General features: G+C 44.5%; 1 protein-coding gene across 1 annotated transcript in view; it reads right to left on the reverse strand.

The window, feature by feature from the left end:
* Positions 1 to 5,406: 5,406 nt before the first annotated feature.
* The window catches only part of LOC145412949 (26S proteasome non-ATPase regulatory subunit 8-like), a 34,434-nt gene continuing 16,566 nt past the window's right edge, over positions 5,407 to 23,274 (reverse strand). The window contains exons 4-5 of the mRNA XM_080282768.1: positions 18,110 to 18,302; positions 5,407 to 7,060 (exon numbers count right to left, since the gene is read on the reverse strand). Coding sequence (XP_080138894.1) covers positions 6,740 to 7,060; positions 18,110 to 18,302 — 514 coding nt within the window. The 3' untranslated portion in view covers positions 5,407 to 6,739. The remainder of the gene's footprint in view (positions 7,061 to 18,109; positions 18,303 to 23,274) is intronic.

Genomic DNA, 23,274 nt, shown 5'->3' on the forward strand with positions numbered 1-23,274 from the left:
CAGTCCCCTATCTTCTCCTCCTGGGACTCGCCCCCCCCGCGCCTCCCGCGGGCGCCTACATTCACTGCACCCTTGATACACTAGGATTGATTGTGTTGTCATTACTGTCAGAGAAGCAAGTATCCTGCGAGATACCCATATCCTTGATAAGGTTTTATATTGCTATGTATTGTGCTGTAGTATCTGCTGACTTGTCCTGTGTCTGATTGTGGTAATATACTGTACGTGTAAAGGTTGTTGCCTAGAGTTTTTGTGTCCTGCCTCTCTTTATTGCACTAAGCTCCAGTCTTGAAAGAGGACCCCGCTCCACGTTAGGTGTAATAGGAACAAGAAGTCGAGCCTAATTTCACCTAGCATTACATAGACAATAGTTCAGGATAGCAGGTGAACAGCACAACGAACAGTGTTTGAGGTCTTTTGGGCAGGGGAATAGGTCACGGTCACTTTGAGGGAAGTATACTGTACACTGCGCTTAGGCTGGGCAACTTATTCACAGGTCCAGTATCGCAGAGGAATCACGCTATGAAGGCCGAATCTGATGTTCACTGAAATCACTGCACTCTAATTAGATCTTCCTTCTCACTCTCACTATTTCACCATCTGCCTGGACCGTAACTATCACACATTAATAGGCCTTGGACTTAGATTCCCTCGGATAGTATACTGCCCAATATTCAGGTCACGATTACACTGTCACTGCACTTTCACTGTCACTCACTGTCAGTGGGGCGGCGGCGTGGTTAGGGGGGCGACGAGACAACTCACAGCCCAACTCCTGATGGGAGCTGAGTCCCGTCTGTGGCCTTTGTGTCCAGGGGCCACAAGATCATTCGTGGGGGCGTCCTCTCTGGTCTGGGGCTGTGGGCGGCGAAAGTCCCTGCACTGTCGGGGCTGGGAGCTGGAGTGCGGACCTCAGGGCTGGAGCCAAAAAGCCTCATGAAGCGCTCACTCAAGCACCTGAGGGAGGACGAGGGTCATCTGCATCGGGATGGGGAGAAGCCTTGCCCGGGGGTCCTGGGGGTGGCCTCGGGGGCCCGGTGGTTGTGGTCTCCTGCCGTCGGGGACGCCATCGGGGGTGAGCTGCGGCATCAGCCTTCGTCAGAGTCCATCAGGTAGGGTCCCTCTGGAGTCGGCTGGGCAGAGAACAACACTGGGGATAGCACAGGGCCTCTTCACAGGTCCTCGGGACTGGGACCCTCCTCCTGAAAGTCGTCACATTGTGGGGGTGTGGCAGCACCTGACGGAGGAGTGGCTTCTGGCCGTCTCCTGCTGTGGGGCCTGGCTGCTGGCCATGGCCTTTTAGGGGCGCGGCTTCTGGCCATTGCTGAAGCCCGGCTACTGGCCGTGGCCCATTTGGAGGAGCAACTACCAACTGTCTCCTGAAGGAGGGGTGAGCGGCTACCTGCTGTCTCAAGGGCACCTTCAGAGGAGCTACCAGCCGTCTCCTGATGAAGGCGGGAGTGGCTACCAGCCATCTCCTGAAGGAGGGGTGAGCAGCTACTGGCCGTCTCAAGGGCACCTTCAGAGTGGCTACCTGCCGTCTTCTGACAAAGGCGGGAGTGGCTACCGGCCGTCTCCTGAAGGAGGGGTGAGTGGCTGCTGGCAGTCTCAAGGGCACCTTCAGAGCGGCTACTGGCTGTCTCCTGACGAAGGTGGGAGCAGCTACCGGCCTTCTCCTGAGGGAGGGGTGAGTGGCTACCGGCCATCTCAGGGGCACCTTCAGAGTGGCTACCGGCTGTCTCAGGAGCACCTTGAGGGCGGCTACCAGTCGTCTCCTGACTAAGGCGGGAGTTGCTACCAGCTGTCTCCTGAAGGAGGGGTGAGTGGCTGCCGGCCGTCTCAATGGCACCTTCGGGGCGGCTATCAGTCATCTCCTGACGAAGGCAGGAGTGGCTACCAGCTGTCTCAGAGGCACCTTCAGAGTGGCTATACCGGCTATCTTCTGATGAAGGCAGGAGCGGCTACCAGCCGTCTCCTGAAGGAGTGGTGAGCGGCTGCCGGCCATCTCAATGGCACCTTCGGAGCGGCTACCGGCCGTCTCCTGAGGGAGGGGTGAGCGGCTACCAGCCATCTCCTGAAGGAGGGGTGAGCAGCTGCAGGCCGTCTCGAAAAGGGCGCAGCTACCGGCCGTCGCAGGGGTGCTGCCTGGAGCTATAGGAGTAGCTCCACCCCAATCCTGTCGAGGGTTAGCTTGCCCGCAAGGTAGTCTCCTTTTCCTGCTATGGTGGCGGCGGGTGAGTTCTGGGTCATAGGGGCAAGCAGCCCGGGCGGACTTATGTCCCTGTCGCCTGGGGTTGGGTCGCACTCTGTCTGCCCCTCCGTAGGCTCCTCCCGGGGATGTCGTGTTGCCCTCAGTCACTATTCCTGGCATTTTAATATTTATATGGATCGTGTTCGTGGTAGGTGGGGGCGCTCACCATCCACTCATTTGATATAGTGCTGCTCTCGGGTGTCTGCCCTTTCCTCTCCTCTCTCCTTTCCTTCCTTCCTCTTCTGTCTTTCTTTACTTCATTCTTTCCTCATTCTTCTGCCTGCGGGTGACTTTACACTACCTCATTTGTCTGTCTTTCCTTCATTCTTTCCTCTTCTTCTGCCTATGGGTGACTCTACACTGAGTGACAAGCCAAATGGTTTCCTGTACATGAGGAAACCATTTACTAGGCTGGGTGGTAACCATATAACCACATTATGGCACCTGGTGGTTTAATGGGTAATTGCGGCGCTCCAATCGGATTGAGCCGATGAAGGTTTATATTCAAGGGATGGTTGGGGTTATTGCTCACGTAATGCCACTCAGGAATGAGTGAGGCTGGTCACTCTCATCTTAGATGTCAGGACCAACATGCCTTGCCCCGGGCTGCTATGCTCCTCTTGGGGCAAGGTGAGATTGGATGATGGATGGATGGATGTAAGGGAGGTGAATGTGAGAGTGTCAGGTGGAGGTTTGAGTCTGGTGAATGCTGATGGTAGGGAGTGGAATCTGAAGCAGCTGCTGTTTGCGGTTGACACTGCACTGGTGGCGATTCGGAGGAGATATTGAGACAGTTGGTATAGGAGTGTGGAAGGGTGTGTGAAAGGGGGAAATTGAGAGTAAATGAATGATGAAGTGTACAAGGTTGGTAGATGGTAGGAGGATGAATATAGTTGTGAATGGTGAGTTGCTTGAGGAGGTAGAATGTTTTAAGTATTTTGGGTCACATGTTGCTGTAAATGGAAGAATAGATGTAGAAGTGAAGTTTAGAATGAATGAAGCAGGAAAGGTGCTGGGAGGAATGAAAAAAGTGTTTAGATGTTGTTTGCTTAGAATGGATGTAAAGAGAAAGCTGTATGAGGGTGTAGTGGTACCAACTGCATTATAAGGGACTGAAACATGGAATATGGGTGTAGCAGAGAAGAAGAGTTTGAATGTAATGGAGATGAGGTGTCTGAGGAGTAGGTGTGAAGTTACGTGTACGGATCAAGTAAGAAATGATGAAGTGCAAACAAGAACTGGAGTTATGTGGGAAATGGCTGATCGAGTTGAGCAGAGTGTGCTGTGATGGTTTGGGCATATGGAGAGAATAGATGAAGAGCGATTGGTGAAAAAGATAACTAGATCGGACGTGGGAGGTGTAAGGCTGAGAGGAAGACCACAAATAGGATGGATGGACAGTGGGAAGAGGGCGTTAGATGCAAGGGGGATGTCTGTTGAGCAAGTAAGAGTGGCTGCGTGTGATAGGAATGACTGGAGACATTGTGAATGAATAAATCTTGTTGTAGCTCTGAGGGGATACTCTCCCACATTGGGTCTGATCAGCTGATCAGGTCACGTGCGGGTAAGAGGATGGGTTCATTATGATGTGGCAGGGGTAAACCAGCTCTGCTGTCGGACCCTGCTGCGGATGTTGCTGATTACACTGCACAATTGACCCTCGTGTGGTGTGGTGCGATGAGGATCTGTCCCTTCTTCCCTTGGGGATAAGGTATGAATAAATGTGTGTTTGGATGAGTAAACTGGGAGCGTGTTGTCCTGTCTCGGCTACCTCCCTTTCTTTGGGGGAAGCAGCTTAGATATATGCTGTAGATAGATAGATCTCCAATCAAAAACTCTCTCATTCCTCTCAATCTTTTCCATACATGCTTCCACATTTGCCCAGAACTCTTCTTTCATTCTGCTTGAACGATCTTGAGTTGGCACATACACACACACACAATCATCCACGTTGGTAATCCTACTTTAAATCTTACCCACACAATTCACGAAGCAACTGATCTATACTCTCTTATATTCTCCTTTCATCTCTTGCACACAACAATACATACACCCTCTTTTGCCCTCTCGTTCTCACCTACTTCTACTCATATACCCCATCCATACTCCCACTCTCACCTCTCCATTTAGTCTAAGTTAATCTACATGTGTCCACTTTTGCACCCTCAAGTACCTGAATAATCTCTCTCCCTCTCACCTCATCATTCACACCCCTTACATCACATGTTGCAATCTGAACCATGTCCTTTGCCTGGTCCTTCTCCGTCCTCATCCGAGGTTTATTGTTCGTGTCTTTAGTTGGTCATTTACCAGGGAGGGACACTAACCCTCCACCAGCCCACTTGTTGACATGTAGGGAACATGTGTTTTTTGGTTTTAAGGTTACCCAGCATATTAAATGATTTCCTAGTTTACAGGAAATAATTTGGCTCGCCACTCAATGTACAACTACTCCAAAATCAAGTGGGTGGATGATGGGTGCCCCCACAGACTACGTGGGTATTTGGCACTACTGCCAGTTTTTAAAACTATGCCACTGCCAAGTATATAAAAATTAAGATAATTACCAAATATACAAACTTAGCTGATCAATGAACTTTTGTCTACAGTATCTATTGCCAAATGCTTCAATCCTGTCTCTCTCAGTACCGGTAAATAAAACTCATCATTCATTCATTCCTTCATCATCTAATCCAGTGTTGTCACATGGGGAGCATAGGAGCCCAGGGTTAGGCAAGTTGGTCCTGACATTTTAGATGAGAGTGACTAACCTCATCCATCCAAGTTGCATTACGTGAGCAATTAACCCCACCCACCCCCTCGATATAAACCTGCACCAGCTCAATTCAAGTGGAGTGCTTTAATTGCCCACTAAACCACCAGGTGCCATAATTTAGTTTTATGGTTACCACCCAGTGCAGTAAATGGTTTCCTGGTGTACAGGAAACCTTTTAGCTTGTCACTCAGTGTGGAGTCACCCACACTGACTCCACACTGAGTGATAAGCTAAAAGGAAGAGGTAAGAATCAAGGAAGGATGGAAAGCAGGAAGGATGAGAGGAAAGGGCAGGCACCCAAGAGCAACATTACACTGAGGGAGTGGATGGCGAGTGCCCCCACCAAACTAAAACTCAAAGGAAAAAATTTTACAATTTATTACAAAGTTAATACACACAAAATTAAAAAAAAAAGATAGCAAAGACTAATGGCAACACTTTGTGTAATGATATATCTAACACACTGAAAAAAAAAAGTTGGACAGGTTCAGTGGTCTTAAGTTAAACAGTTAACAACTCAGTGATCTGGAGTTAACCCCTTCACTTCAACCACATAATTTATATTTCATTCTTGCTATCCCCAGATGATTCCATTCACCTAAGGAGAGACTACTCAAAACTGAGGATTAGATTCTGCCTTTATTACTCTCTTTACAACAAAAAGTCTCCCCTAAAAAGATTATAATTGGATGGAAGTGGCATGAACTTAAAATATATGTATCACTGGACTGAACGGATTTATAACACCAGACTGAATGCGTTTATGTCACTGAACTGAATGGCCTTATGTCACTGGACTGGCTGGGTTAACTTACACAAGAGCAAAACTGACCACAATCAGGACAACGCAAAAATCCTCAGAAAAAAGATAAATAAATAAAGCAATTTAGTGTGATGTAAGGCAAGAAGCTGATACAAAGATAAGAGTGCAAATGCTAAGAAAAGGTACGTTGGTGAGAGTGAGAGAGAAGAAACTTGGAAAATAGCTAAGGGGTGTTAGTTCCATGAATAAACATAAAATTTATCCATCCATCCATCATCCAATCCTACATTGCCCCATGAGCCCGGGGCTAGGCAAGTTGGTCCTGACATTTAAGATGAGAGTGATACAAATTTATAAGCACCATAAAAATAAAGATATGTTCAGATCTCACCATATCTAACGTTTATGATAATATATGGGTGGGAGTGGGCATATGGTCAACTCCTGCACTTAGATAACTTATTTTCATCTATATTCTTCCTACATCCAGACAATTTATCAAACTTTTTGATAGGCCTCACATACTGAAAGGGTTAATGAAGGCTCAATCTAACCCCTCAAGTTCAAAAAGTCTGTCCTACCCTGAATAAAATTACCTGGATACAACCACAACAAAATTTAAAAATACTATGTCACAAAACTGAAAAGATTAAGCCAGTCAAGGTTCTACTACAGCACAAGTTCAATCTTCCACACATACTGGGTCAATAAAGTTCTAGTCATTAATCTCTTCAATCTGATGAAAGTTTATTCCTGCTATTACCAGTCACTTTTATTCAGTTTGGGAGACGTGAAATGAAGAGGTTTGGCAGGGTCTCCAATGGCTCCTGTGCTGCTAGGGTACTTTTCCAAACCAAAAGTGCCAGGAATGAGCAAGAATGTAATAAAAACCATGTTAATGAACTGAAGGGGCTAATAATGTACTGTATATAAGAACATGCTCTGCCACCTAAACAATCTGCTCCATCTCTCTAGCATAGTTAATCATTTGGTGTGCCAGCTCCTTTGATGGGATGGCATCATCACTCTTCCTAACCTCCTTCTTGAACTGTAAATACCCATCCCCTCCCACTTCCCACCCCCGTTGAGAACAGTATTCCAGAATCTCCTTGGTTCCAGAAAGGTATAGCATCTTTCCAATATCCTCTGGCCGTATTCGGTCATAGGCATTTTCCACGCAGTCAGCGATGTCCTCCCGGATGGTTGCTAGAAGCTCTTCAATGAAAAATTTGTAGCCCTCTGCAGGGACTTCACCTTTGGCAAGATAGATCTGGGGGAGAACATTAGCGGAGAATGAGCTTTATGTGAAAAGGATGTGTTCATTCACATTAATAAAGGCTTTAACATGTTAACATATCTCCCTTGGTCACCTAATGGTGGCAATCCACACTGCTCAATCTCTAGCAGCCTCTCTAAGCCATGGTTGGAATAAATAAAAGGTAGAAACAGACCACGGACCCTGCCCGCACAGCCACAAGCCCACCTCATACCCCCCCTCATGTCCCCTACTAGGTAGTGGGGGCAGAGATTTCTGGCCACATGTCTTTGCTGGCACCAACCCATGTTGTAGTAAGGTATGATGTATGGTATGTAAAGTGCATGAAGTTTAGCATACAGTGGACAGTCTAAGAAATATGCCAGGGGGAGAATGTTGGCAGAGTGATACTCAAAAAGGCCACCAAAGAGGGATGGTCTTGAGCTAGTCCTGAGACCTAGCAAGATGGAAGCTCTTGCTCTCCCTACAACCAGCTTTCCTATCTTCCGAGGGAGTACCACCCTAACTGACTGGAGCTACAGCTTACTCCCTAAATATAACAACTATTTCCATACATCAGGTACTGCAAACTGGGGGAAACTCATAAATCAGCTTTGTAAGAAGCAATGGATTTTTAATTCACTGTCAGGATTTATTTGCTACAATGGACAGAAATTATGCAACGTATTTTTAAAGCCTGGTAATTTTTTAACCCCTTAACCGCGGGGCGTCACTTTCGTGACACTTGGGAGCAAGGGATCATACCGCGGGGCGTCACTTTTGTGATTCTGTGTTATTTTGAATTCACCCGGGCTTTCAAGTGGTGGCTTGTATCATCTATCAGTACTGCCTATGTCCAACACTAGTCAGCACTCCTAATCTCATCTGTACTCCCATCCATTGTTGACAATTTAGCCATTTCTCCCCGTTCTTGACTCCCCTCCCTACCTCCCCTCCATTACCCTATCCTCTCGCCTGCCCGGCCGTGCTACGCTAAGTAAATCTTCCCTGGAATTTTTCACTGATTTCATCCATTGAAATAAGCCCTATGCCCTATTCTTATACCAAATAATATATACAAGAAAGAAATAAGGTAAGTGAGAGTGCCATACACCTAGAATTGGCTAATTATCACCTGACAACACCTCACATGCACTCGTTCACTAATTTTCGCTGTTTATTTCCCCTTGAAATATGCTGTATAATCTATTTTCATAATAAAAATATACAGTACATACGAAAGGAAGGGAGAAGCCTAAGTGATACTTACATTCACATGGAACTACCTAATTATTGCAGGCCACCACACTGTATTCTACGCTAAGTAAATCTTCCCTGGAATTTTCCACTGATTTCATCCATTGAAATAAGCCCTATGCCCTATTCTTATACCAAATAATATATGCAAAAAAGAAATAAGGTAAGTGATAGTGCCATACACCTGGAATTGGCTAATCATCACCTGACAACACCTCACGTGAACTCGTTCACTAATTTTCGCTGTTTATTTCTCCTTGAAATATGCCGTATAATCTATTTTCGTAATAAATATACATATAAGGAGGGAAGGGAGAAGCCTAAGTGATATTTACATTCATCTGGAACTACCTAATTTATTATGTATTGTCTTGGTTTCCTGCCAATCATTTCATTGCTATATATTAGCAGGTCTCACAAGGCTAAAGTTGGTAGTATTGCACTCACCCTAGCCAGGCGGCAGGAGGCCACCACTATCAGTCCACTGTCATCTTTCAAAGTGAAGGTACATCTGTCTGCTCCTGCTAACTTCCCCCGTTTTTCAGCCCCATGCAAAAGGCCCTGTGACCTTTACCCCCTACTAAACCTCGCATGGAAAGAGGTAAAGGGCTGACAATTGATAAAAGAGTGACTACGATCTTTCTATTGAGTAAAACAGTGCAAATGGAATTGTAAATAATGTGTAAACAGCATGTGAAAGCAATGAATGTACATATACGTGAACAGTGGAAAAAAATAGTTTTATAAGTTACTGTAAGTGACAGTGCATAACACTGTGTAAATAAAATAGAAATGTAAATAACGTAAATAAAACAGAGAACGTAAATAGAAATGTAAATGAGTAGTATTTTAAGATTACAAGTACATACCCTAGGAGTAATGAGAGTGAAAGTTTCACTCTAGCATGTCTGAATACTATGAGTTATGAGAGTGAAGGTGAAAGTGACATTCACTCTCAATGCTAGTACTGTATACAGGACGAGAAAGTGAATGCTACGTATTTTACTGAAAGAAATTGAATGCCTACAGTGACAATAAACTACTATTACTGAAGGAAACTTATGGATAAAGACTGTAGATATATATAAGTGTTATATAGTAATAGAAATATAAACTGTGAGTGTTTTTATGAATAATAAATGACAGAACACCAGCGGCGAACTAGCGCAAGTGGGAAGGTCACACGCCCTCGTAATTTTCATTGCTTACACAGTGGTTTTTTTTTGGAGTATGGATTCCAAACTATTTGAGAATCATAGAATGGTGTTTCTAGTGATAACATCAGACTGTGGTAATCATATTACGGGTTGTCGGCAAGTGTAAAGTGGAGACTTTGTTACCCAACTTCAGAGGTCTCCACAAGTCCTATGGTACCCGACGAAGGCTCAACAAACACCCCAGGAGAAAGCTGAAGGTATGTGCCATAACCATATATGATTTTAATATTCTAGGACTAATAACTGATTTTTGGCAAATATTTTTAGAGAGTCTATCGAAGTGCGAATATGCCTGCGGGAGCCGCAAGAATAAGCAAAACAAGCCCGCGGTGTAAGGGTTAAGGAAGGGCTGATTAGGCACACTTTAATGGAAAAATATTGGTATTATAAGGCATATGGCTAGGAAGTGGGGAGGGAAGATGCTACATGTAAGGGAGATCTAAGGGTAGTACAATTAACAATCGGTATACAGTAATCACTCCAATATCCGGATCAATAGAGCCATCGGTAGGTTCGGATATTGGTTTTGTCCGGATATTGGGCCCCAGCTTATGGACTTGTACTTACGGACCCTAACACAGAGAAACACCTATACAACTCCCTCCGGACATGCATAGCACCTATTTAACACCCAAATCACACCAATAAGGCACATAAATGACTGAAATAAATGCAATAGACACATAAAATGTGGGTTTAGAAGTATGTTCATACATTAATAAACATTCTGGTACTTATGGACTCTAACCGAACCTAACCTAACCGAACCTAACCGAACTCTGAAAAACCCATTCCTACTGCACATGCATGAGGTAAGTTTAGTATGGAAAGAAGTACAGTATGACACTTTCTGGTAAGTATAGTATGGGAAAAAATACAATATGAAACATTCTGGTAAATATAGTATGGAAAATAGTACAACATGAAACATTTTGGCTACTTACAGCAAGTCCCTGGCCACCTCGATGAATAACCGCCTCCTCTCGGACTCTGACAGTAAGAACGATTTCCTGAAGCACTTGCACTACACTCTTCCTGAAGTCTTGCACTGAACTTAGTCACTAACACACAGAAGTCCGTTCTTTTCACAGTGTTCACTTTAGTCCAAATAATGTTCCATTAAATTTAAGTGTTGCACATTAACTTTTCCCAAGTTTTTTTAAGTTTCCAAAGCCAAAACAAAGAAGGTTAGTTACGTTAAATTTCTTTTCTACTTAGTCTTTTCTCCCAACTTGAAAACCTTAACACAACACACCGTTTTTTTCACTGCACAACACTCAAAATTCCCGTGTGGTCTAGTGGAGAAGTTCTTGCTGTTTATTCACTGTCAGAGCCCGAGAGTATCACTGGCAGGCGTCCAAGGGGTGCATCGGTGGGTAGTGGTGATGGCGTACCGACTACAGAAGACTCTGAAGACAGCCGCAAACTCACGTCGAGCGGTGACTCCACTGTAGCTGATGTGCTGGGCTGTGGCTCGGAGCATGAGGGCCTGTCTTGGGGAGGCAACGGAGTGGAACCAGGGCTTGGCACAGCGGGGGTCACGGGCCTGAAAAAACTGTCAATCGTTGACTGACGCAAGGACCGACGATTCTGGCGATTGATGATGCGCTGCCGGAAAGCACGCACTTCCTCCACGAGTCCCAAGGGCCCCATCTCCCTGTCGCAGTCCGGGTGTTCCAGGTAGTCTAGGACGAACTCTAGATGTTCCCGGAGTGCGCTCAGCTTGGGGATGGCTGGAGTAGTGTCCTGCTGGGCGGAGTCTGCATCATCATCGCCTTCGTCGTCGGAATCTTCAAGTTCGGGACTGACACCAGCAACCGAAGACGCGATCTCGATATCAGACAACGTCTGATACCCAGGATCGCCCTCGTCGTCGTCCAACCACTCACGAACATCGTCCACATCAACATCGTCGCCGTGCGTACGTAGCCGTGCATGGAAGTCATCCACGTCAAACCCTAGGAAATCGTACTCCACATCTGTTCCGAGAAGCAGACGAGACCAACCATTTTCAAGAGTTTTCACAGGGACTTCCTTCCATGCACTAGCCCAGTTGTACAGCGCAGACTTGATGTTGTAGCGGCGAAGGTTTTCCAAAGTCCGCTTGCCTCGAGTGTCACGTCCTTCCCTGCGCTCGTCCTCGTCCTCGAGAACCACCATCACCTCGTCCAGGAACTTCCGACGGTACAGGCGCTTTGTTGCCACGATCACTCCTTGGTCCATTGGTTGAATGAGAGCAGTCGTATTAGGTGGCAGAAACATGCACCTAATACGGCCATTCTCAGCAACCAAGTCCTTGTCGCACGGGTGGGCAGGTGCATTGTCGAGGAGAAGGAGAGCCTTTACCTGGTCGCGAGGAATTCCCAGTGTCTTCGTCTGGTAATGTATGACCTCCTTGACGAAGTGATGGTGAAACCAGTCTTTGAAAATCACAGCTGTGAACCATGCTTTCAAAGAATGGTACCATACGACAGGAAGGACATCCATCACCCCACGAAGGCACCGAGGCTGCTTTGCACGGCCAACAATAACGGGCTTAAGCCGGTGCATGCCGTTAGCATTGGCACAACACAAAGCAGATATCCGTTCCTTAGAAAGCTTGCGGCCAGGTACACGCTTCTCCGTCTCATCGGCGAGAGTGTTCGTTGGCACCGAGCGATAGAATAGGCCAGTTTCGTCAGCGTTATAGACTTGACCGAGAGTGAGGCCCTCCCTGTCGATCAAGCCTTTCACCTTGTGCCGAAACTCGTCCACTCCATCCTCGTTAGCGTCCAATGCTTCGCCATGTGCTTTACGGTTAGTAAGGCCATGTCGCAACTTGAACGCGAAGAGCCAACCCTCGGATGCCTTGAAGTCTAGGGCGTCGTGAAGCCTTGCAAACTTCTCAGCAGCAGCCTTCAGCTCCGTTCCACGTACCATCACACCAGCTGCACGTTGCTGTCGATACCAAATCAACGTGGAGCGGTCGATCTCTGCATACTTGGGAGTAAACATAACCTTCCTCTCCACGTTGCGTTTGCTTCTCGACGAGAAGTCAGCCGTGTACTGCATGAGCTTGTCTCGGGAACGCTTGATATCAAACAAAGTCGACCGGGCCAGGTTGAACTCGCGGAGAATGCGAGAGGAAGACCAACCCGCATCAACCTTCTCCAATATCTCCCGTTTCTTCTCCAGAGTCAACACCACTCTCTTCCTTTTCTCAGGAGGCGGGGCCATCATCACACACACTAAGAGTAGGGCAGAGAGCAGCAGGAGGCCTTGCAGCAAGTACGGCACCACCACAAAAGCGAGCACGTGGGCAGCCATGACGAACAGCGCAGGTCCAGTCGCGGTGAGAGACAGGCGGGAAGTGGGGATGATGCAGCGGCGCTCTATCGGACGTCGGAGGAATGACGAACCAAAACAATGCTCTCACGCGGCGCGCGCGGCAAGTTCAAATTACGGACGGCAAAAAATCGGTTTTTTTTCCAATTTTTTTGGATTTTCGGACCATTTTGGGAATGTTTGATCCCAGGACGATAAGGTTCGGTTAGTGGGGATGTTCGGTTATTGGGCGTCCGGATATTAGAGTGATTACTGTATTTTCATGTCAGGTCTTATTTTATAAAAGGAATGATGGGTAAGATTATAACTATTTAAATCCGAGTAACATCCTTGTTAGTTTGTTCTTGCTGCAACCAGATGATTACATGTAACTTGGGAAAGGTCTCATTTACTGATGGAGGTTAATTAAGGAAGTATCAAATCTCAACAATTCAAAAGATCCAACCTAAGCTGAGTACAACTGTCAGCAGATCATCAGATGGCAAGAATAAAATAAGAGATCCCCTAGACCAATGGGTTACAGAAAAATATATGAATTGGTTTAATATTGCATCATACTAGGCAGAACGGGGACAATGATGCTTGTGAAGGAGAACATGCCTAAAATTATACAGTAGACAGTATGAACTGGGATATACAAAATGCATGAGATGGTCATTCTTCTATTAGCATGTTTTCAATTTAATGACACATCATAGTAGAGTATATTCTATTACTGCTAATACCAGACATTTTTATTCAGCTCATGAAAGATTTCTGAAGCTGAACATAGTGAATATAACTTAGCTTTCATTAACCACTCCACTATTAGAGGTCTGGCCTAAGAGCTAAATAAAACTTGTAAAAAAAGTTTACACTGTGCATCTACAATTTTTTGGTTGGGATTTATTGCTCACGTAATGCCACCCAGGAATGAGTGAGGCTGGTCACTCTCATCTTAAATGTCAGGATCAACTTGCCTAGCCCCGGGCTCTTACACTCCTCATAGGAAAACATAGGATTGGATGACGGATGGATGGATTATTTATGTCGTGTATATGTACTGTACAGAGAGAGAGAGAGAGAGAGAGAGAGAGGAGAGAGAGGGGAGAGAGAGAGAGAGAGGGGTGGTGGTGACCATCATCCACTCACTTGATGTAGTGTTGCCTACTTCTTCCTTCACTTTTACCTTTCTTTTTCTGTCTGCCCTCTTCTATTCCTATTTCACCCATCTTTCTTGTCACTTTTTATTACCATATTCTTTTTTTCTTTTCATATGGCTTAACATGTGAGTGACAAACCTACTGGTCTCATGTAAGCCAGGAAACCATTTACAATGCTGGGTGGTAAACATAACCAACTCACGTGTGTTCCCTGTGTGTTCCCTATGTGTCAACAAGTGGGTTGGCAGAGGATTAGTATCCCTCCCTGTAAAACAATTAACTCAAAGACAAATGGCTACCCATTACAGAGACACTGGTTGTCATGGGGGAATGTGGTATCAAGAGTAGAGTCACTGATACAGCTTTCTGAATTCTTCAAATGTGACAACCAGACAAAGTCACCTGAGTTCATTATGATTTTGTCAGACAACCAGTTGCTCCAGAAATTGGCTACTTGAAGGACAGTGTTACATCTAAACTCGTTAAACTTATCCAAGGTCGTTTTACTGCAGTGACTGATTTCATGAACAAATTAAGATCATTCAACATGAAGCTAGGGCTGTGGGAAGGGAAGGTCAAAAACGAAAATCTTAGCATGCTTCAACATCTTAATGAGGCATTTGATAAAAACAAAGACACTGGAAAAGAACAACAATTGGTGCACCTTGTCCAAACGAATCTTTCTTCCCTGTGGATGGAACAGCAGTTTTATTTCCTTGTACTTTGAGAGCTGGAATCAAAACTGACATGAAACCCATTCACTGTTAACATCCACCTTCTCCTGGATTACATGTAAGAAGAATTCCCAGAGTTGGTGAATGACTGTTGCAAATGATGCATTTGAAGCAATTCCCCTGACCAGATTCTAATTTAAAACAGGCTACCTTTAACCTGCTGCAGCTGATGTTGCTGTAAGGCGTTAGCTGATGTTCCCTAGTACTTACCTATTATGAGCAAGGGTTTTCAACGCAGCAGAACATGAAAACTAAACATCGAGCATGGCTTAATGTGAAGCATGACCTTGGAGGACATCTGTTTAATACTGCTCCTCAAACTGAGAAATGTTTGCAAAAAACAGGCACAGCCTTCAACCTGAAGTTTAATACTGACTGTCATATTTAAAACTGTGTTAATGTTTATTTGCTAGATGAAGTCGTTATCATTTCATTAGTCTTACAATAACTGGTATAGTACCACTCTACACAGAATTAGTGCTATTGTTTATTTTCTTCATAAATATACTGTTTCACTCTTATGTAGTATCACTGTACAATGACTGGTGTTAATGCTTAACTGCTTAAGCCCTTAAGTCCTAATCGCATCAACTGATGCGATTTGAGTTTTATGCCAAAATGCCTAATCGCATCAATTGACCGCGGTCTGTAAAAAACTGCGGAGCGCTTGCTCCATCCCGATTATGACGTACATGGCTTCAGGCCAATGAGAACTCGCCCCTGATATGGAGTGAGGGGGGATTGGACCAACCCGGGTGGTGGTGGGGGCGCCCCCCTCTCGGCCACCTCCATGCCACCCTCTACTCCACTCCCTCACACCCTCCTTGTCCCCCATCACTCTCCCACCCCTCCACGCAACAGCATCTCTCCTCCAACAACAACCTGCGTCCCTTCCCACCCTCTCTTGTCCCCCCCCCCAAACCCCACCCTATCTCTCCCTCCTTGTCCCTCATTACCCTTCCAACCCCCAAAAGGCCCCCCGAGTGTCAGACCTGATGTATGTATCTGTTTCATATTATTTCTACTTCTTCCCAAATTTTTACACCTCACTCTGTTCATTTCTTACTTCGTACCTACCAGTTTCTGTACGTACGTAGTTGGAGAATGCTGTATGTTGTACTACATACGACGCATTTTTTTTTTTTTTTAATTCTCCCTACCTGCCCAGATTAGCACCTCTGAGTAGTGTCCGTCTGTATTAGTTTTCGAAAGACTATGAGGCCTTGTACGGCTACTCACCGCACCTGTTTCATCTCCCCATACATACAAACACACCAGTTTTCATGGCTGGTGTGATAAATTCCAATGAAATGGAGAGGTTCCACAAGAGAATTTGATTGTTGCCGAAACTGTGATGATAAGTGTGATGAAGTGTAATAATAATGTGATAATTATAATGGTGTGATAAATGTGTAATGAGAAGTTGGGACAGTAAAAAGAGAAATCGGACACAAATGATTGTTTTTTTCTTCCTTTCTTATGCATGCTTTTATAGCATTATTCAACTGTATTTTGATGTCCTTGATGGTTATAAACATTTATATGTGTCTTAGTTGTGGAATGACTATGAGGCCTTGTAGGGCTACTCCCCACACCTGATTTATCTCCCCACACCTACATACACACCTGTTTTTTATGGCATGTATGACAAATCCCAAGGAAATGGAGGGGTTCCACATGAGAAATTGGTTGTTGCCAAAATTTTTCTCCCCAAGTACCACCAAGGCCTTGTAGGCCTACTCCTCACACGAGTTCTCCCCACACCTACATACACACCTGTTTTCATGGTAGATATTACAAAACACACTGAAGTGCTTTCTTTTCATGCGAAAAGCTGGTTATTTCCAACCCCCGTACCTATAGGCCTACTCGCCACAGCCTACTTTACCTCTCCACAGCCTAGTAATCTCCCCACACCTACATACACCTGTTTTCATGGTTGGTGTGACAAAACACTTTGAAACGACCTGTTTCAATAAGAAAAATAGGTAGTTATCAAAATTTTCATTTTTTCGATTGTTTTCGAGGGGTAACTATCATAAACTTTTTTTTTAACTTTGACGCGCGATTGTGCGGTAACCATTAGGCCTATGGGGGTACGGATTGTGTTGTCAAGTGTGTAAATTCTTTCTCTTTAGCCAGAATACAGTCAATTTGCCCTCGGTGAAAGTCGCCAAAACACCCCCGAATTGCCTGAAACAATTGCGGTCTTAAGGGGTTTACCCGCCCCATCCCGACCACTTTTCCACCACTGACCCCCCAATCCTGACCATTTTTGGAAAAAAAATTTTTTGGCTCAAACCTCCGCTTTTGGTGAGAAACATCGAAAAATCATAGAGAAATTGCTCACCTGAGGTTTAAATACTCGAAACAGGTAGCAGTACCTCCTCACCTTGCTGTGTTTTCTATCAGGCTGGCTCCAAAGAAAACGAGTTCTATGGGAGTATAACCATTCCACACCACTCATAATCATATTTATTTATTTATTTGGTACGAATTTATATGTAGTACAAGAGCATATTGGTTTTAACACAGTATTATAGGCCATATAAGCATTGTTTCACTCACCAAACACATCAACATACCTGACCTTTTTTGGCGACATTACCTGATCATCATTTCTGACTGTTTCTTCCTCTAATGCTATGTAAAGTTTGTCCTCCACATTGTCATCGATTGGGGAATTACTCTGGCCCTGAATTTTGTACCATGGCATGACATGGCTTTACTGGCCAGGTCACTGGCAACAGGTGAATTGCTGAGACAATGGCATGCTGGGGGGGGGGGAGGTCATGCTGGGTTAGGCATCGTCCCTGTCTGGCATCTTGTAGAGGAAGGTGTCCCGTGTATACGTACCAAAAATCACACGCAAAAATTGAAAATTGTGCAATTAGGGACCTTGCAATTGATTCGCGTTTATGAACATAAACAGGATTGGCAGTGACAAAACGTGTGGATGTTAATTCACGTCGATGGGACGCCGCAGGTTAATAATGTCATTACAGTTTCAACCATTTGATAATATCCATCACATGTCTCAATATATTAACATTCATATAAGAGACTGAACAGGGAGGCTGACAGAGATCAAGCTGCATGGAATGCCACCAGTAGGTGACCATGTCCGACACATGCAAGCATGTTGGAGCCTTTACAAACGACATGATACAATTCACTGTCAGATTAATCGGGGTCTAGGTTGGTGGTTTGAAAACTCAGAGGGTTCATGGTGAGAAAAAGGTTGAGAACCCCTACTTTGACACATTCCTGTCACGACAAGATTTTTCCTCTTATGTGGATTAAAATAGTCTGGTACAGTAGTAGTAAAAATAAAATTATTACAGATTCAGGGGATAAAGTTTCTATATAACAGTATCATATGTACAATACCTTGTTATAAGCACCTTCCATAAGGTACTGCTCCATGGCAACGGGATGCCTGATGTAAACATTATCAGTGACAGCTGGGGGAGGCAGGTGTTCCAGACTGGTGTGGAATTCTCCCACTTTGTTCTGAGCCAACAAACACAGGAGGTCCAGGCCTAGCAGCTCATACATGTAGGCAGACTCTGGCAGCTGCTCCCTGTCATAATGTTTATACAGCTTAGTCTTACATGGTTATAGTCAACACATTAATAACAGGAACATAAGATCACTTATGTAAGTAGGAGGCAGAAGAGAGTGGAGTGGGGCCAAAACCCCAGTACCCGACATTGCACACCACTCCTAGGTTAGGGAACTATACCATATTTACATAATCAAAAGCCGGGCTGAGACTATTACACATTCATATCTCTTCTACACAACTGCAATCTATTCCCTGGGGCAAGTTGAACTCATCTGACATAAACAGCAGCTGGTCAAGGAGAATGACAAATCCAATGTCAAACCCAAGGCTCTAGGTAAGGAATGATGACAGGAAGAGTATTATCATCATCATCCAAACCAATTTTCCCACCAAGTGCAGAGCAAGGTTGGGTCCAGAGAGCATAAAAACCTGAAAGTGGGAGAACTATCACCATGTCCAACTAAATGGGTCAAACTCTCACCATTCAAGCCACTGGAATTCTGACTCACCTTCACAGGCATAACCACCTACACAGACACACTTAACTTTATCTACCAGCTACAGTCAGTCCAAAGACTATCATATCACTGGGTAAAAATTGGGGTTTATTACCATTAAAAAAAATATATATATATATTGTAAGCTATTTGTTGATGGCACAACTATGGTGCTGGAGCAACATGGTAGCCAGTTAACAGTATTAACTGTCATGAACAGAAAAATAGGCTTACACAAGCATACATGGCCAAGGCCATCATAATGTAAATGCAATAATATGGGAGACAAATTCAATTTAACTCTACATTTATATCCTCTATCTAACTTTCCCTTTAAGTAACCAAGTGTAATTTGTTACCCCATGGGTAAAACTCAGCATGGATGTGGAAGAATTTGTGAGGGGAGGAAATAAATTGAATGCGAAAATGCAAGATGATAGGACAAACGTAAGCCAAAATATGGAGGATCTGACAGAAATCAACTGTTTTATGTGCATTATTTGGAGACAGACAAACAGCAGATAACACTCAATAATCTCAAGCATATCACAGGAGAAAACAGGGAAAAAGTATTGTTATGCTGGACGGATTAGGTGTGTTTTATGTCTGAAGATGTGAGGAACATTCTAGAAATTTGTGAGGAACATTCTAGAAATTAAGTGTTGTGTCACAGGATCTGGTTAATGCTTATATCTGGGGATGTGAGGAACATTCTGGAGTTTTGGCACGTATTTTATTTTCTCTTACCTTTGGAATTAATTCATCGTTATTGTTATTGTGCACTGTTAATTTACTTGCATTATTGCATGGGAAAATACCAGTTCTCTCCCAGGCTCAAGAATGTGCAATATTGTGTCAAAAATGAGAGTTCTCTCCTGGCCTTGAGTGTGTTCTGGGCTGTGCTGATAGGTGGAGTTAGGGGACTGGGGGAGAATTTAAAAGACCATCCCCCCCCCTTCCCTCCTGGACAGTTCAGTTCAGTTTAGTCAGTGTGCCAGTTGGGTGAGCCAGGAAGCAGCGTACTGTTAGTTTGTCTAGGGCAGGGTTGTTATTGAGCAAGAACCAGTGGCCGTTAATGAAAGTCAGAGAGTAAATAACAACAGTCAGTCAACAGTGAGTAAGTGGCGTACATACAGTGATAAAGAGAGTGCGTGACAGAGTTAGTGAGTGAAGGATGGAGTTAATGTGAGAGAAAAGTCACAAAGCTTTGCCAGTAGCTATATCTCACTTGTGCTCAGAATAAAACCCCCTTAAGTGTTCAGCTGCCTTTGATTAACTGCCTGACCTATGTATGCGTCCTACCATTGTAACAGTGATGAGTACCTTGATAAGTGTATAGTAAAAGTCACTAACTGTTCTGGAAAAGATGGATATTGGGTATGTAGTTATAAAATTAAGGGGTGACAACTGTACTGCACAAATGAGTAGCATGGGTGCTGTACTTCTAACCCTATCCACTTGTACGCTGATGACTCCACCCTTCACCTTTCCATTTGGTTCCCGCAACGTACACCTCAGCAGTTACTTCAACAAGCAAGGGATGAGGCTATGGCACACCTAATGTCTGACTTGGCTCGTATCTCTGACTGGGGTAAAAATAATCTTGTTTTTAATGTATCAAAAACTCAGTTCTTACACCTATCAACCCACCAAAATCTTCCACAGGTGTACCCACTAATGTTAATAATATCCAGCTCAATCCTGCATCATCCTTGAACATGCTTGGAGTTTCATTCACTCGTGATTCATCTTGGAAAGATCATATTACATCTCTTGTAAAATCTGCTTCCAAGAGACTGGGTGTGCTAAGCCATCTCCATTCCTTCTTTACCCCTGCACAACTGATGACTCTATACACGGGTTTTATCTGCCCCTGTGTGAAGTACAACTCTCATGTGTGGGGAGGCTCTCCACATACAGCTCTTCTCAATAAGGTGGAGTCAAAGGCTTTTCATCTCATTAACTCTCCACTTCTTACTGGCTCCCTTCAACCTCTGTCTCTTCGCCGCATTGTTGCATCGTTATATCTTTTCTATCGCCACTTCAATGGTCACTGCTCCTCTGAACTGTCTGCTTGCATCCCTCCACCTCTACGACGGGCGCGTAGCACCCGTCTGGCAGCAAACTCTCATCCCTTTTCTGTCCAACTCTCTAATGCAAGAGTTAACCATTACTCCCAGTCCTTCATTTATGCAATATGCAACAGGTCAACTCTGGAACTGTCTCCCTCTGTCTGTATTTCCTGCTAGCTATGATCTCCAATCTTTCAAACGCAGCATGTCCGGACATCTTGAAATGATCGGATCTTGAATTTGGCTCTCTCTTGTATTTTGTTTTTCTCTTGGAAGCAACGGTTATTGCGGGCTTGTGGCCTTTGGTTCCTTCTTCCTAGCATTTAAAAAAAAAAAAAAAAAAAAAAAAAAAAAATGCTATGGATCATAAGTACAGAAATACTGGAAATGGAGTAATGAAGGTCTAAATTTTTAGGTGCTGTGGCCCCACACTTATTTGGACCAGAAAATACAGACCACTTAAGCTGGATGCTCCAACAGATCTTTGCCAAGGTTATAGTGAAAATTTGTCAACAGTATGAGAGTGAGATGCAAGAGATGAGTTAGTGTGAGAGTTGTATTACAGTGCAAGCATGGCTGAGCGGGTTGTATTCTGCGGTGGTATACAAGTACAGGCAACCCCCTGCATCCAATTTTCACTCATCGTAACTGCTATTTTTTGCACCACCTCTCAACATACAGTAAATGACCCTTTAGTTTGTACAGTGTCAACCCTGTACTGTAGATGTACATGGTGGCTGAATGAGAGTCACGTCTCAGTATGCAATAGGGTTACGTCCCGTGAAAACAGATTGTATACCAAGAAATGCATACTGATACCAAACCAAGAAATTGCAAACTGAGGCCAATTTAGAGTGTGTTCAATGTGGATAGGGAGGGGGAGGGGAAAGGTCCCATAACTTACACTCTAAAAAGTATTTCTGCCACCCACATGAAGCATTGTCTGTCCTTGGCCAGTATGAATTGTCAACCCAAAGCTGGGGAAGACAGATGCGGTGTTTTCCAAGGAACAAGTTTTATTATTTCACAAACAAAAAAGTTCTCTCTCCACCCAATATCACACACTGCACCGTTCGCTGTGTGTTTGCAGTTATTTTATAATAGCAGTGATGTTCAGATCACATTAAAAACTAGGTGACCATCTTGGCTCAAATCTATGACTGTTGGCTTACGTGGGTGGCATGTGTCTGCACAGGATTTTCTTTCTCACCCATCAAAAAAATCGGCAACCATCATCCACTCTCTCGATGTAGTGGCACCGACTTCTCCCTTCACCTTATCATTCTTTTTCTGTGTCTGCCCTCCTCTCTTCCTATTTCTCCAATCATTCCTGTCACTTTTTACTACTCCTCTTTCCTTTTCAGGTGGCATTACATTCAGTGAAAAGCCTAATGGTTTCCTGAATGCCGGAAACCATTTACAGTGCTGGATGGTAACCATATAACTAACTCATACGTGTTCCCTATGCGTCAACAAGTGGGCTGGTGGAGAGTTAGTGCCCCTCCCCATAAAAAAACTAACTCAAATTCAAACAGCCACCCTTTACAGGATTATGCCATCAGGCTACAGGTAGATAGATAGTGTTGTCCCAGATGACTGTCTGAAGTGTGTGATTGTAAATGTGTACAAGGGGATGGGTGATGCCCTGGAAAGAGCAATTACAGAGGCATAAAACTTTTGGACCTGCTAATGAAGGAAATTGAGAGAGTACAAGGAGGTTTGATTAGAGAAAGTGTGAATATTGATGACATGCAGTTTGGGTTTATGCTAGGCAAAGGGACCACTGATGCCATATTCATTGTCCAACAGCTTCAGCAAATATACATAGCAAAGAAGAGAGAATTGTACTTTGTTTCTGTGATTTGGAGAAGCCTTTGACAAAGCCCCGAGGAAAGTGGTGAAGCAGGCATTGAGAAAGTTTGGGATCAAGAAGTGGCTGGTTAGAGTGGTTAGGGCTATGTACCTGGGTGCTTCAACCAAGGTGAGAGTAGATGGAGATTTGAATGATGAGTTTTCCATGAATGTTGGTGTGCATCTGCAGTCAGTTTTGAGCCCTATATTGTTCATCATGGTGCCTGAAGCTCTCTCATGTATCATCCATCCATCATCCAATCCTACATTGCCCCATGAGGAGCGTAGGAGCCCGAGGCTAAGCAGTTGGTCCCGGCATTTAAGATGAGAGTGACCAGCCTCTCTCATCCCTGAGTGGCATTACATGAGCAATCAACCCCAACCACCCTTTGGATATAAACCTTCACCGGTTCAATCCGACTGGAGCGCAATAATTACTCACTAAACCACCAGGCGCCAAAATTTGGTTATCTGGTTACCACCCAGCATAGTAAATAATTTCCTGGTGTACAGGAAGCCATTTGGCTTGTCACTCAGTGTAGAGTCACCCACAGGCAGAAGGAAGAG

Source organism: Coenobita brevimanus, chromosome 94 (genome assembly GCF_032717465.1).
Source record: "Coenobita brevimanus isolate Jiangsu-jjx chromosome 94, ASM3271746v2, whole genome shotgun sequence".
In the NCBI taxonomy this organism is placed as follows: domain Eukaryota; kingdom Metazoa; phylum Arthropoda; class Malacostraca; order Decapoda; family Coenobitidae; genus Coenobita; species Coenobita brevimanus.